Here is a 15,311-nt window from a genome sequence, read left to right on the forward strand (position 1 = left end):
GTGGAGATGAGGGAGCAACAACAACAACAGCAGCAGCCGCTGCTGCTCGACCAATCAGAGCTCCCCTCAGAGCATCTTTCCCTCCCCTCCTCTCAGACGGACGGGAAGCTGGCCAATCGGGACAGCGGCATCGACAGCATCAGCTCTCCGTCACACAGCGAGGAGCTCTGCTTTGCCGGCGTGGACGATGGGGGTGTGGTTTACCCATGCAGCCCCGCCCTCCTGCCCCGCCTCTCCAGCTCATCCTCATACGCAGGGGAGGGAGGAGAGGGGGAGGGAGGGGGGGCGCGGGGCGGAGCCAGGAGGAGAAGGGAGTTCTCTGAGGAAGGAGACAGTGACCTGGAGGAGGAGGAGGCCGAGCTAACACTGGTGCTGCCTCCCCCCAAGACAGACAGACAGGACTCTGCTGAGGTGAGACAGGAAGTGAGACAGGCTGGATATTCAAACAGCTCCACCTGCAGGTGGAGGTCACATGACATCAAACAACACTCATCAGTTTGTGACATAAAATCAAATGTCCAACAATCACACGTGAAACATGTAAACAAGAAACAACCATCCAATAGAAGGTTTCCATCCACCTTTCTGTTCACCTGGTTCCTTTCACCTGTGTCCATCCACCTTTCTGTTCACCTGTGTCCATCCACCTTTCTGTTCACCTGTGTCCATCCACCTGTGTCCATCCACCTTTCTGTTCACCTGTGTCCATCCACCTGTGTCCATCCACCTTTCTGTTCACCTGTGTCCATCCACCTGTGTCCATCCACCTTTCTGTTCACCTGTTGATATTTGGCTGAGGTGGAAAAGTTGCTGCATTGATAAACAGAACGTGTGACTTCATGAGGAATACAAACATCAGATGTGTGTGGAGGATGAGGAGGCAGAAATGTCGATCTTCATCATCTGCTCACCTTGCTGCCTCTTCTTCTTCTGCTGTGCCTCAGTGGCGCCTGACTGCCACCCACTGTTCGTCCCATGAAGCTACCTGTGACGCTCGTCTGGCGGCAGCGGGTGGAAACATGCCTTCATTTGCATTTTTTCAAATTCTCCTTAAATTAGCAGCACATTTGAAGCACCTGCACAGGTTTGATAAATGACACCTTTATTAACCTTATCAGTCGCAGTTTGGTGACATCAGACAGAACAACGGAAAACACCTGTGAAGGTGTTTTCTGTTGAGTGTTTCAAACACATTTAACACATCTCCGACCTCCTCAGCTGACACAGGAGATTGGAATCCTGACGCATCACGTCATGAGCTGTCAAATGAAAACTGAATGTGTTCACCTGGACGTCCGTTTCCACAGCAGCACCTGAGTCACGTGACCCACTGTTGACTAAACTAAAGTCAGTTTTATTTGGTGTTGAGTTCCTGTCACATGTGTAACACTGGCTTTCTGTCCATCCAGCTGTCCGTCCAGCAGAAGGTCTTCAACATCGCCAATGAGCTGCTCCACACAGAGACGGCCTATGTCTCTAAGCTGCACCTCCTGGACCAGGTGAGACACCTGCGTCTCCTGGGTATACAAAGCAGAACCTCAGTGTCATTGTTCTGGTTGTGTTTGTTATCTGGCACATGGACTCCTCACAGCATCAAACTCTCACCGTTTATTTCTCCTCCTGCAGGTTTTCTGTGCTCGACTCCTGGAGGAGGCTCGGTCTCGCTCCTCCTTCCCCTGTGATGTCATTCAGGGGATCTTCTCCAACATCTGCTCCATCTACTGTTTCCATCAGCAGTTTCTGCTGCCAGCGCTGCAGAAACGGATGGAGGAGTGGTGAGCACACTTCTCCTCTACTCCTGCTCCTCTACTCCTGCTTCTCCTCCTCAGGACTTGCTTTAACTTCATTCCTCCATTGTCTGCAGGGACTCTAACCCGCGGATCGGGGACATTCTGCAGAAGCTGGCTCCCTTCCTGAAGATGTATGGCGAGTATGTGAAGAACTTTGACCGAGCCATGGAGCTGGTGAACACCTGGATGGAGAGATCAGCTCAGTTCAAGACCATCATCCAGGAGATCCAGGTGCAGACTCACTTGTGCTGCTGCAGCTCTCAGGCCATTGTGCCCTTGTTGTTTTGGCTGTTTGTTAATGTTTGTGTTGTTGTTGTTGTTGTTGTTGTTGTCTTTGTGCAGAGGGAGGAGCGCTGTGGGAACCTGACTCTGCAGCATCACATGCTGGAGCCAGTTCAGAGGATTCCTCGTTATGAGCTGCTGCTCAAAGATTATCTGCACCGACTGCCCGAGGACGCCCCGGACTACAGGGACGCCCAGAGTACGTAAAACAAACGCACACAAACCTGTGCATCAGTGCATAGCATGACGTCATTCTCTACACTGAAATGAAGTTGTCTTCTCGCTCTTTAACAAGACGAGCGAGTCACCCGCTGACCCGCCTACAGTCAGACCTTTTCCCCCGCAGGAACTCACAGACCTGTAAACTGGTTCTTCTCAGAAACTGAACTGGTTTCTCTGCAGTGACGTTCATAACGTTACGGACTTTCTTTCACGGTTGAAATCTCTGAATCCAGGTCCCTGCTGGGGCCGAGACGAGCCGCTCACTGGACCACCGCTCCACAGTTCTTCAGTTTGCTGTGCTGCACCGTTGTGGTCCTCTGGTCCAACTTGAGGACACAAACAGAAGCAAACATGGACACCAAACGTGGACTCTGACCTCCATTTAGATGAAGTCCCCTAAAAGCTCCTTTACCAGGAGACGTGGCTCCAAACCCAGTTTTAGTATAAGACTCAGATTTAAAGTGAAAGCACGACACGCAGACACATCAATCAAACTCAGTCAAACATGTGACACGTGCGTGAACCATGTGACCAATGTTCAGCAGCAGGTTCAGACACCGAACATGTGACCAAAGTTCATCACGTCTTCATCAGATGCCACTTCTAATAGGTGGAAACATCGCTGTCGAACGTGATGAATGGTCTGTTTGGAGCTTCTTCACACTGCAGGTGTTCACCTGCTCACCTGCTCACCTGACCTCATGCTGCTGAGCTCACCTTCATCGTCTGTGTCTCCGCAGAGTCTCTGGAGCTGATCGCCACGGCAGCAGAACACTCCAACGCTGCCATCAGGAAGATGGTAAGAGCTTCACACATCATCTTCATCTTCATCGCAGTGCAGACTTGTCTTTAATCAACCTGCTGTGATCACACTCACCCTTCATCCTGCTCGTCCTTCATCCTCCTTGTCCTTCTTCCTCCTCATTCTTCATCCTCCTCCTCGTCCTCATCCTTCGTCCTTCATCCTTCATACTGCTCATCCTTCTCATCCTTCATCCTGCTCGTCCTTTATCCTCCTCATCCTTCTTCCTCCTCATTCTTCATCCTCATCCTGCTTGTCCTTCATCCTCGTCCTCCTCAGGGTCCAGACTCAATCCAGGACTTGTTTGGTCTCTCTCTGTCTCTCTCTCTCTCTCTGTCTCTCTCTGTGTCTCTCTCTGTCTCTGTCTCTCTGTCTCTCTCTGTTTCTGTCTCTGTCTCTCTCTCTGTGTCTCTGTCTGTCTCTCTCTCTCTCTCTCTGTGTCTCTCTCTGTCTCTGTCTCTCTGTCTGTCTCTCTCCCTGTCTCTCCCTCTCTGTCTCATCTTGTTTTTATGATATAAAAAGTATTTTTCAGTCTTCTCTGTTTGTTTCCTGAAGCTCACACCTTTGGATGGAAACAGTAAATGTTGGGCTTTCTGACTCTACCTGTCTTTCTGTCTCTGCCAGGAGCGAATGAGGAAGCTGTTAAAGGTCTATGAGTTGTTGGGAGGAGAAGAAGATATTGTTAACCCAACAAATGAGCTCATCAAAGAAGGACACATCCTTAAACTGTCCAACAAGAACGGGACCACGCAGGACAGATACCTCATACTGGTACTGCCTTCCACTCTGCTGTTCAACCCCAGTTCCAAAACAGTTGTGACGCTGCAGACCCTTTCTGCAGAGTTCTGGCTTCAGAGTCAAAGGGTTCAGGTTCTAGACCGGCTGCCTACAGTCCAGACCTGATGGAGCTCAGAGGAAACTGACCCTGAACCAACTTTATTTAAACTAACAGCTGACAGCAAATCCACAACAACGACCAAAACAATAAAGTGTCTCAGATTGGACATTAAAGATCTTGCTCTTACAGCTCAAAAACGATTTCCAAATTGTTGCGTTCTGCTTTAAGTGTCCAGCTGTTGTAGAATCAGTGTTGTAGTCGACTGTACTGTTGATGAAGCATGAAGGACTGATGTCTGTCTCTCTCTCCAGTTCAATGACAGATTGCTGTACTGTGTCCCAAAGCTGCGTCTGATTGGTCAGAAGTATGGTGTCCGTGCTCGCATTGATGTGGACGGTATGGAGGTGAGACATGACAAGCTGATAACTGCCACGACTGACTGCATGGACGTCCACCTTCTAGTCCTGAATCTACTTAAACCTGTCCCCCGTCTCTGTCCGTCCAGCTCAAAGAGACCAGCAGTGTTGCAGTTCCCAGGACGTTCCTGGTGTCCGGAAAACAAAGGTCCCTGGAGCTGCAAGCCAGGTAGAGACACCTGGAGACAACAGTGTATTAATGAAGGGTGTCTCACTGAGATCAAGAGCTCTGACACAAGACACACACGCACACGCACACACACGCACACACACACACACACACACCATGACATGCTGTTTTCTGACTGACTGTCTGTGATTGTGTCTCTGTAGGACAGAGGACGAGAAGAAGGACTGGATTCAGGTAAACAGAACAATCATCTGTCCTTCACTGAAGACGTGTCCTACAGCACCTCCTCTGGCTTTAAACTTTAATAACTTCCTTGCTGCAGTGATGGACAGGTGTCCTCCAGGACTCTACTTAGTTGTGACTTAGTTTTGTGCATGTGTGTGTGCGTGTGTGTCCTCAGGCCATCCAGGTGACCATTCAGAGACACGAGCAGACGGTGGAAAGCTTCAGACATCTGAACTGTCCACTACGAGACGACGAGTCCACGCCTCCTCACTCCCCGGTAACTGATCGCACATCTGAGCCTCGTGTCCCAAAAACAGCTCAGATGATCTTAAACCTCACCTGATGAACCTTTCTAAGAACGAGCTGTTTCCCAAAAGAACTCTGTCAAACTGCAGACAGGAGACGTCCATCTGCAGAGACGGTTAGTTAAAACTGTTTGTCTCCGTCTGTCTGTGTCAGAGCTGTGTGGAGTTGGGAAAGAGAGCTCCGACCCCAATCAGAGAGAAGGAGGTGACTCTGTGCATGAAGTGTCAGGAGCCGTTCAACTCCATCACCAAGAGACGCCATCACTGCAAAGCCTGTGGACACGTATGTTCTTCATCATTATCATCGCTCATTCAGTCCGTCCAACATGTCTACACGCCAACAACTACAAACTGCTGACAGTCAACATGTAAGGTCATCAATCCTGACTCCAGATCCAGGCAGGACGTCATCGTCCACAACATCTGTAGACTCCATAACATCTGTAGACTCCATAACATCTGTAGACTCCACAACATCTGTAGACTCCATAACCTCTTCAGACTCCATAACATCTGCAGACTCCACAACATCTGCAGACTCCATAACATCTGTAGACTCCATAACATCTGTAGACTCCTCCACAACATCTGCAGACTCCATAACATCTGCAGACTCCATAACATCTGTAGACTCCTCCACAACATCTGCAGACTCCATAACATCTGCAGACTCCATAACATCTGTAGACTCCTCCACAACATCTGCAGACTCCTCACAACATCTGTAGACTCCATAACATCTGTAGTCTCCTCCACAACATCTGCAGACTTCACAACATCTGTAGACTCCTCACAACATCTGTAGACTCCACAACATCTGTAGACTCCATAACATCTGTAGACTCCACAACATCTGCAGACTCCATAACATCTGTAGACTCCACAACATCTGCAGACTCCATAACATCTGCAGACTCCACAACATCTGTAGACTCCTCACAACATCTGTAGACTCCATAACATCTGCAGACTCCTCCACAACATCTGCAGACTTCACAACATCTGTAGACTCCACAACATCTGTAGACTCCATAACATCTGTAGACTCCACAACATCTGCAGACTCCATAACATCTGTAGACTCCACAACATCTGTAGACTCCATAACATCTGCAGACTCCATAACATCTGTAGACTCCACAACATCTGCAGACTCCATAACATCTGTAGACTCCATAACATCTGTAGACTCCACAACATCTGTAGACTCCATAACATCTGTAGACTCCATAACATCTGCAGACTCCACAACATCTGTCGACTCCACAACATCTGTAGACTCCATAACATCTGTAGACTCCACAACATCTGCAGACTCCATAACATCTGCAGACTCCATAACATCTGTAGACTCCACAACATCTGCAGACTCCACAACATCTGCAGACTCCATAACATCTGTAGACTCCACAACATCTGTAGACTCCATAACATCTGCAGACTCCACAACATCTGTAGACTCCTCCACAACATCTGTAGACTCCACAACATCTGTAGACTCCATAAAATCTGTAGACTCCACAACATCTGCAGACTCCACAACATCTGTAGACTCCATAACATCTGTAGACTCCACAACATCTGTAGACTCCACAACATCTGTAGACTCCATAACATCTGCAGACTCCACAACATCTGTAGACTCCATAACATCTGTAGACTCCATAACATCTGCAGACTCCGTAACATCTGTAGTCTCCTCCACAACATCTGCAGACTTCACAACATCTGCAGACTCCATAACATCTGCAGACTCCATAAAATCTGTAGACTCCTCCACAACATCTGCAGACTCCATAACATCTGCAGACTCCATAACATCTGTAGACTCCATAACATCTGTAGACTCCTCCAGAACATCTGCAGACTCCACAACATCTGTAGACTCCATAACATCTGTAGACTCCTCCACAACATCTGTAGACTCCATAACATCTGTAGACTCCTCACAACATCTGTAGACTCCATAACATCTGTAGTCTCCTCCACAACATCTGCAGACTCCACAACATCTGCAGACTCCATAACATCTGTAGACTCCATAACATCTGTAGACTCCTCCACAACATCTGCAGACTCCATAACATCTGCAGACTCCACAACATCTGTAGACTCCATAACATCTGTAGACTCCATAACATCTGTAGACTCCTCCACAACATCTGTAGACTCCACAACATCTGTAGACTCCATAACATCTGTAGACTCCTCCACAACATCTGTAGACTCCACAACATCTGTAGACTCCATAAAATCTGTAGACTCCACAACATCTGCAGACTCCATAACATCTGTAGACTCCACAACATCTGTAGACTCCACAACATCTGTAGACTCCATAACATCTGCAGACTCCACAACATCTGTAGACTCCATAACATCTGTAGACTCCTCAACATCTGTAGACTCCATAACGACTGCCACAGTTTCTGCATCGTCATATTAGTGTCATTGTTTTCCGCAGCGTTCTGTCTTCGGCTGACCGACTGTTTGTCCGTGTTGAATCCAGGTGGTTTGTGGGAAATGTTCAGAGTTTCGTGCTCGTCTGTCATACGACAACAATCGAACCAACCGTGTGTGCGTGGACTGCTACGCCATGCTGGTGGGAGTGTCGCCTTCGCCCTGCACGCTGACTAGCAGCACCCAAAGGAGGCGCTCAATCCTGGAGGTTCGTGTGACATCACTGTGACATCACCGTGCTTGTCCCACTGAGAGATGTCTGTTATTTCTTTGTAACTGTTCACGTTTCAGTAAGACGTGTTCCATCTGCAGGCTGTGTAAGATCTCGGTCCTCTGGATTTAGCAATGAGGACGGCGCTGAACTTTGACTTCTGGATGTATATGAACCACAGGAAATAAAAGTAGAAAGAAGAACGACATTCTAAACAACACTGTACATAGCGTTTGTGATGGACATTTTAAGGTTGAGCGTTACATAAAGCTGCTCTCTCCACCTCTGTCTCTTGTTGCTATAGAAACAGGCCTCCCTGGCAGCAGAGAACAGTGTGATTTGTAGTTTTCTTCACCACATGGAGAAAGGAGGGGGGCGGGGCTGGCAGAAGGCCTGGTTTGTCATCCCTGAAAATGAACCACTGGTGCTCTACATCTACGGAGCTCCACAGGTACGTAATGACGTGAAGCAGCTGGAGGTCACACGCAGTCACACTGGAGAGCAGTCGGCTTGTCGCACAGGGGTCCTGAAGAGCTTCTGTAAGGAGCTTCTTTAAGGAGCTCCAGAGGAAGCAGCAAGTACAAAAGGCAGACTCAGATAAGCAAAGTCGAGTGAAGGCTTGATGTGGTTAAAGTCTGTGGTTGTCCCATTGAGTGATGGTTTGCTCTCTGATGCGCTCTGAGGAGTCCTCGTGTAGAAAATAATGGACTGTTCTTATTGTCGTGTCACCAGGATGTGAAGGCGCAGCGCAGTGTGCCTCTGATTGGCTTTGAAGTCTCCCTTCCTGAGTCATGTGACCGCCTGGAGCGACGCCACGCCTTCAAGATCTCCCAGAGTCACCTGACCCTGTTCTTCAGCGCCGAGGGGGAGGAGCTACAGCGGCGATGGATGGATGTCCTGTCAAGGGCCGGGAGGGGGGAGGAGCATCAGGTCCACCGGCCAATCGTGGAGAGTCTGGAGGAAGAGGGGGAGGAGCTAGCGGCTGCGGCAGAGGGAGAAAACACGTGATTCTGTTGGACGAGGAAGGACGGCGATGATAAACGGTCATTAAATGAGGGTCAATCCTTATTGGAAACCAGTATAAAACCAGTACATACATTCATAACTAACATTTAACACACACACACACACACACACACACACACACACACATACACACACACTCTGTGTATTTAAAGTTGCATTGGTTGTCTGCATGATTCCTTCCCACCGTCAACACAAGACGGCGCCTGTCTCTCTGTCTTCACCTTTTTTTTTACCTGTGCTGTAACGCTTTACGGTGGGCGGAGCCTCTTCTCCACCTGGAAAAACACCAAACTGTGAATTTGAAAGTGTATCGATTTGAACTTTTTGCCATCAGGTCTGAAGCTCTCCGATTGGACGGTTCCTGGGATACAGTCAACCTTAAAGCACATTGGTCGAACAGCTGCACGTTCTTCAGCTTCCACGTGTCCATTGGACGGTGTATTGATCCGCTGGACGGCTGAGTGGACCGATGAGTTTTAGTGGCTCGGCCTCAGTTACTGTGTGCTTCTCTGCACGCCGTCCGTCTGAAAGACTTTGAAGTGTCCGACACCACTGAGCAGTGGAAACCTGCAGGGGGTGTCGGACACCGAGAGGGTAAAATAACACAAGGGACACAGATCAGTCAACGTCCAACTCCCGTCCTCTGTTTAGTTTCACTTCTCCTCACATTTAAGCCAGAATACGTAAACCCCAGAAACACTTTTCAGTTTCCTGCACAGACCAGCGAGGAAAGGCCGGGATTCAGACCAGACCAGGAGAACCAGACTGTCCCTGGACCAGATTAGACCGACCCCCCGAATCATCACTCTTATGTGGAACAGCTCTGCACCTCACAGTTACGTCTGTTGCTGGCGTTGAAAGCCAATGCTGCCATGTTTGTAGAGAAGAGGAACGTTTAAAGGACCAGGTGTGGGACGTGGACAGCGGATGCGGACAGTGGACATGTTGATGTATTTTTTAGGCTGTGTGGGGACGATCTGTGTGGAAACCGGCAGACATGTTCATCTCCCAAAAAACAGCTTTTATCCATCTGAAAACCTGAGTAGAACAGATTAACATAGAAACACACGATGGACTCAAACTGGACAAAAGTATCAGACTGCTGAGGACAGAGGAGACGCTTTGAGGTTTTTAAAACACAAAAGAAGACAAAGACAAGAGTGTCCTTTTTATAAGGACTTAAAGACAACATTCAAATGTTTAATCCCTAACTCCCCCAAAGAAGAAAAAACTGGACAGATTTCTTTTTTCCCATCATTTTCCTCTTATATCTTGTGTTTGTTCCATTTTTAAACTTTCACCTTTAATAACTTCGCTGCTGCTGTGCGACCTCCAAATCCCCTGTCTGCAGGTAAAGGACATTTCCCAGCAGCCTCTGCTCTAAAGTGTGGACTCATTCACCTGAAGCCTCTGTGCCCTCTGCTGGTGATGTCAGGTACTGCGGGGTTCGTCACAGTCCTGAAGGAATCCTGCTCAAACATCCACGACCTCCGTTTTTGATTTCAGTTAGAAAACCTCTTCAGATTATCGACACGTTGTTTCATAATATAAACATGGACATAAATTCTTCTTATTATTGTTGTTATTGTCAAATGTCCAAATACCTCAAGATGTGGTTGTCACAGTTCAAACTCTTTTGTCCATCTGACCAACTTTTCAAAAAGACAAACAGATTCAGTTGACAGAAACATGAAGCAGAGAAGCTGAAGCCCGGCGATGATAGAAGTGTTTCATGCAGAAATGTTCCTCCAGTTCACTGTTTGGAGAACCGTGAAGTCGGGTCACCTGTAGAGCTAGACATGATTATATCATCAGTTGATTGGTACCACAGTACGTCAGAAAATATCACAGTATATGATGATATACAATTATTATTATTAATATTATTATTATTATTGTTGATTATATTGACCCTTAAAGCAGTGAAAACAAAATGTTTTTATTTTGACTGAACCAGTACTTTATGATCATTTCACTAAACGTTTTGTCCTGAAAAAAAAAACATTGTGGTTCAGCTTCTGAAATATGAATATCTGCTGCTGAGCGTCTGTCACAGTGTAACAAATCTCTTTGGATTTTTGACTCTTGGTCAGACAAAACCAAACACTTTGGACTGTGAGGGGCATTTTTTTTACTGACCTTTATTGACAAGACAGCTAATTGATTGATTGAGAGAATCATCAACTAAAAAATGAAAATAATCATTCATTGCAGTCTTAATCACCTGTGAGATATGAGGCTTCTGCAGGAAACTGATGATCCAGTTCCACCATGATGATGATGATGAAGGGGGGGCGTGGGGTGTGGAGGGTCTCTGACAGGAACCAGAACCAGGACTGGGCTGTCAACCTTCCTGTTTTTGCTGAGTTCAGACTGAAACTCTGCAGATGGACTCGCCAGTTTGTCTCCTCAATGTTGGAGATGAATCCAGCGATTAGACAGAGGCGATCTGAGCTGAACCCAAAAGACAAAAGACAGTTTGGTTGTTTTTATCATATTCGCTTCCCGCGCTTCAGTATCTCTCTCTGTCTCTATAAACACATTTCAGACAAAGTGTTTTGATAGTGAAAAAAGCTAATTATTATTATTATTATTATTATTATTATTATTATTATTATTATTATTATTACTGTCATTCTGATGAATCTATCTTATACTATGATGAACTGAATAGACAGACTTCTTGTTGGATATTTCCGTGTTTATGAGTCTGGGTACTTTGATGTTTGCTTGATGCAAGTTGATGCGAGAAGAAAACAAAGAGTAAAGTTTTTGTAAATATAATTTATTCTCCTGTGACCCCTCCGTCATGTGACTGTGTAAAGGTTAAAGGATAACGCTAGCTGTCCCTCCACACTCTGCGGACCTCCATGCAGCCAGAGCCAAACAGTTTGGGTTTCAGTGGCGGCCATGTTGGCACCACAGTTCAGACTAACAGGAAACAAGGTGAAGGTTAAAGGAACAATCTGACATTTTAGTAAATCCTTGTGTTTTCTGTCTCTCTAGAGTCAGATGTTACACATGGATTTTAGTTCCATGTTTGTGTGTCCGGTTCAGATGATGGACCAGACAGTGATTTAATTAAAAACTGCAAGACAAGCTAGCAGTGCTGAGCGTGCAGCTGTCATTTAGCGTTTAACGAGCTATTTGCCAAAGGCTATACTTTGACCGAGAGGATGCAGTCTGTGCTCTGACCTAACAAGTTACAGCACAATGCTAATCTTGGCCAAAATGGTGAACGTTAACCGTGCTTTAAAGTGATGGGCTGGTAAGTTAGTTCTGTCATAGCTAGCAGTGTTTTGGGTGTGCTTTTAGCTGAACCTTAAAATGTTTAGCCTAACGCAACACAGCAACTGATTTTTACTGTATTGTTTGTTAGCGTAACATAAAATACAAACAAACGTTTGGTGTTATGAAGTGAAATTTTCTCATTTGGTGGATGTAGGATAGCCACGCTATGTGCACAGTTTAGCAGTTAGCAGTTTTGCTTCTACATTGGTTTCTAGAGAAAATGAAACTTTCAGGAAAGGTTTTGGTCTTTTGATCCATTCAGCTCGTGCGGTATTGGCCAAACATATATCTCAGGGGCTAAGCTAGCACTTTGTCCCTGTTTCCAGTCACTTTGTGAGCTCGGCTAAACACGTTCTGGACTTACCTATGCTGAACACACAGAGATGAAAGTGATATCCATCTGAAACATATGACTCTGGGTTACAAAATGGAAACTGGATTTCTCAAAATGTTGAACTCTTTCCTTCTTTAAAGGTCCAGTGTGCAGGATTTAGTGCAACGAGTGGTGAGGTTGCCAACTGCAACCAACTGAACACCTCACCGGTGGCTGCTAAAAACGTGAAAAACGCAAAAGGCGCTCTTTAGGGTCAGTGTTTGGTTTGTCCGTTCTGCTGTAGAAACATGGCGGTGCTACATGGCGGACTGTGTGGAAGAGGACCTGCACCCTCTGTACATATAAAGGGCTCACTCAAACAAAGCAACCGTTCTTTTTTTCAGGTGATTATACACTAATGAAAGCATGATTATGAATATTCTATCCCATTTCTGCCAATAGATCCTCCACACTGGAGCTTTAACTTCTACCTCAGCTCTGTCACTGACTCGGTGCTCAGCCTGTGTGTGGCTCTGGTTGCCACAGCCTGTTCTGGTGTGTAAAGCAGACTCCAGTGGTGTGTCGTCCTCTCTTCCTTCACTGGGAATGGAAGGAAATGGCCAGTAACTCAGCCTTATAGTTATCATCATCATCAGTTCTCTTGATGTGGTGAAAATGTTTGGACTTTTAATCTGAGTGGTTTGTGTTGGACAGTTGTGGATTATTTTAGGTCTATATTTTATTTTCTTCCTGTTTTCAGAGAATTTTGGAGACTGGTTCTTACTGGTTCTGACCAGTGTGTGTATGATACAGTTGAACAGTGGTGTGTTGTATCAGTCCAGTGTGCACTTTCTCTCCATGTGCCAAAGCACATTTTCAAAACTATACAGTCCTGAGTATACAGAGCTAGTGATGTTGTTGGCTAATATATCATCAATATATCAGATCTGTATTATGTATTAAATATTTCTTGTTGTTATTTTGGGCTGGATACCACATGTCAGTTAATAGCCAGTTAGTCTCAGTTTGGGTCAGTCAAAACTAGAGATGAGCACGATTACATTATTACACAAAGGAGCTTTTTTGGTGTCAAATTAACAGTTAGATGTCAGATGTTTCCGGAGATGTGAGGGCTGGCCAATGCAAGCTGTGGCTAAGAGGTCAAAATGACTCACAAGGCCAGTCTCTCAACAAGCTAACGTTGACTACCATGCTAGCTAAGCCTTCATGAATGACCTGTCGAGCATGTTAGCAAGGGACTTTATGATGACAAAGCTAATGTACTGAGCAGGAATAATGTAGAGCTAATCGCAGTTCCCTAAATGTCAAGACAGATCGCGATTGGTCAGTGCTGCAAATTTGTGTGTCAGACTTCACCGAAATTAGCTTGACACAAAAGATTAGCATGAATTGACTTTTTTTCTGGGAATAAATGTGCTAATCACAGCAGTTCCATTGAAATGAATAATATGAACAGTTTTCAATGACGATGCTGTTTGACCTTTAATCACATTTTTGAATAATTTCGTCCAACTTGCTGTAAACTGAGGAGCCTCTGAAAAGCTTTTCAAGATGCTCAGCTGTGATGTGTCCATGTTTCCGAACAGACGCTTGTTTACTAGCGCAGACGGCAGTGACGGACTCGACTGCTTGTCTCCAGTTAGAACCAGTAGTTACAGTAAGAACCAGCCAGTGCCCGTTTCAACCAGCGCGATCGCGTTTGAACTGGTTTAAGCAGTCAGACGGAAACATTTACAGCCAGTCTGGACGTGTTGGAGCTGCTGCGAGTCAGCGGTTGTAGTTACCGCACAGCTGGTTAGAACTGGTTCTGTCTCTTCTGGTCTCGACAGTTGAATCAGTGTTTTGCCTTCTAGTTTCTATTTTTTTTCTTTTGCTTGTGCCAAATCTTGATGGCTGTCAGTGTTCAGCGGTAACAGTCTGTGGTTTCGTATTTATTGATCGTTTTTTAATCCAAAGTGTTTTCGTTGCTTTTCTTATGTTCTTTTTTCACTTCCTGTTTATTCGGATATGAACTCGGTGTTTTCAGGTTTCTGTCCTCACATGACACATTCTTCATTTTCAAACCGCGTCAGTCTCTGATCCTCCTCATCAGGCGGTCAGTGTTATGAGCTGTTACTGGCTGCTGTTACCATGGAGACCACCAGGATTTCCACCTGTTTATATTCACACGTTGTGATTGGCTGAGATGAAGCTGAAACATGAAGCGAAGCTGCCCTGTTAGCAGCAGGCAGTATTCTGGCTTGTGGAGCGTGAATGTCACCAGACAAACATATTTCTTGCTCTCTCTGTCTCTCCAGGTGTAACAGCAGCGTGGTCGTTCTTCTTCCTGTCGTAGTTCTGGTATCATGTTCTTACTGATTATTGAGTATTGATTAATTGCAGGTTTTTGGTCAGTGGCCGGCCACTGCCTCCATCCTGTCCGTGTTTCCCATCATGCCCTTCTGTAAGAAGATACATGAGAAATGTTTATGAGGTTATAAATAAAATAAAAACAGAAAAACTGACCACATGACTGTCTGGAAGTACTTTCACTGCTACCACTACTACTACATCATTCAAAAAACTTTATTGTGATGCTTCAGAACCAATTACAAATGACACAACAATGCCATCCGGTGACACACAGTGCGACAAACAGATCCACATCAAAGAGCTGAATACATGGACAGAAGAGACAAGTGAGACGTTACTGCAGGTAAACGTGATGTGTTTTATTTATAGATGGTCACACTGTATCAGTATAATACTCCTTAAATATCCTTCAGAATACAACAACATACTGTATATCTCTTTTCTTTGGTAAATTCAGTTTTGTGAAACTTTGTCATAAATAAGAATTGAATTTATAAATCAAACAACATGAATGTCTTTCCAGTGACAGAGACAAAATATGAAGGGAGACATTTTGAAGTACATGGTGATGGAATGTAACTACATTCAGTACTGCGTTTAAATACAACTTTGAGGTACTTTACTAGA

At 45.7% G+C, this 15,311-nt stretch overlaps 1 protein-coding gene across 1 annotated transcript in view; it reads left to right on the plus strand.

The window, feature by feature from the left end:
• fgd1 (FYVE, RhoGEF and PH domain containing 1) overlaps positions 1-14,836 on the plus strand; it is a 20,700-nt gene extending 5,864 nt beyond the window's left edge. Inside the window, exons 4-18 of the mRNA XM_076740797.1 lie at positions 1-411; positions 1,410-1,499; positions 1,627-1,775; positions 1,865-2,021; positions 2,133-2,271; positions 3,035-3,093; positions 3,721-3,867; positions 4,246-4,338; positions 4,440-4,519; positions 4,684-4,714; positions 4,881-4,982; positions 5,165-5,293; positions 7,520-7,678; positions 7,986-8,132; positions 8,414-14,836. The exon at positions 1-411 is cut by the window's left edge and continues 382 nt beyond it. Coding sequence (XP_076596912.1) covers positions 1-411; positions 1,410-1,499; positions 1,627-1,775; positions 1,865-2,021; positions 2,133-2,271; positions 3,035-3,093; positions 3,721-3,867; positions 4,246-4,338; positions 4,440-4,519; positions 4,684-4,714; positions 4,881-4,982; positions 5,165-5,293; positions 7,520-7,678; positions 7,986-8,132; positions 8,414-8,689 — 2,169 coding nt within the window. The 3' untranslated portion in view covers positions 8,690-14,836. The remainder of the gene's footprint in view (positions 412-1,409; positions 1,500-1,626; positions 1,776-1,864; positions 2,022-2,132; positions 2,272-3,034; positions 3,094-3,720; positions 3,868-4,245; positions 4,339-4,439; positions 4,520-4,683; positions 4,715-4,880; positions 4,983-5,164; positions 5,294-7,519; positions 7,679-7,985; positions 8,133-8,413) is intronic.
• Positions 14,837-15,311: the final 475 nt, after the last annotated feature.

Source organism: Chaetodon auriga, chromosome 10 (genome assembly GCF_051107435.1).
Source record: "Chaetodon auriga isolate fChaAug3 chromosome 10, fChaAug3.hap1, whole genome shotgun sequence".
Taxonomy (NCBI): Eukaryota; Metazoa; Chordata; class Actinopteri; order Chaetodontiformes; family Chaetodontidae; genus Chaetodon; species Chaetodon auriga.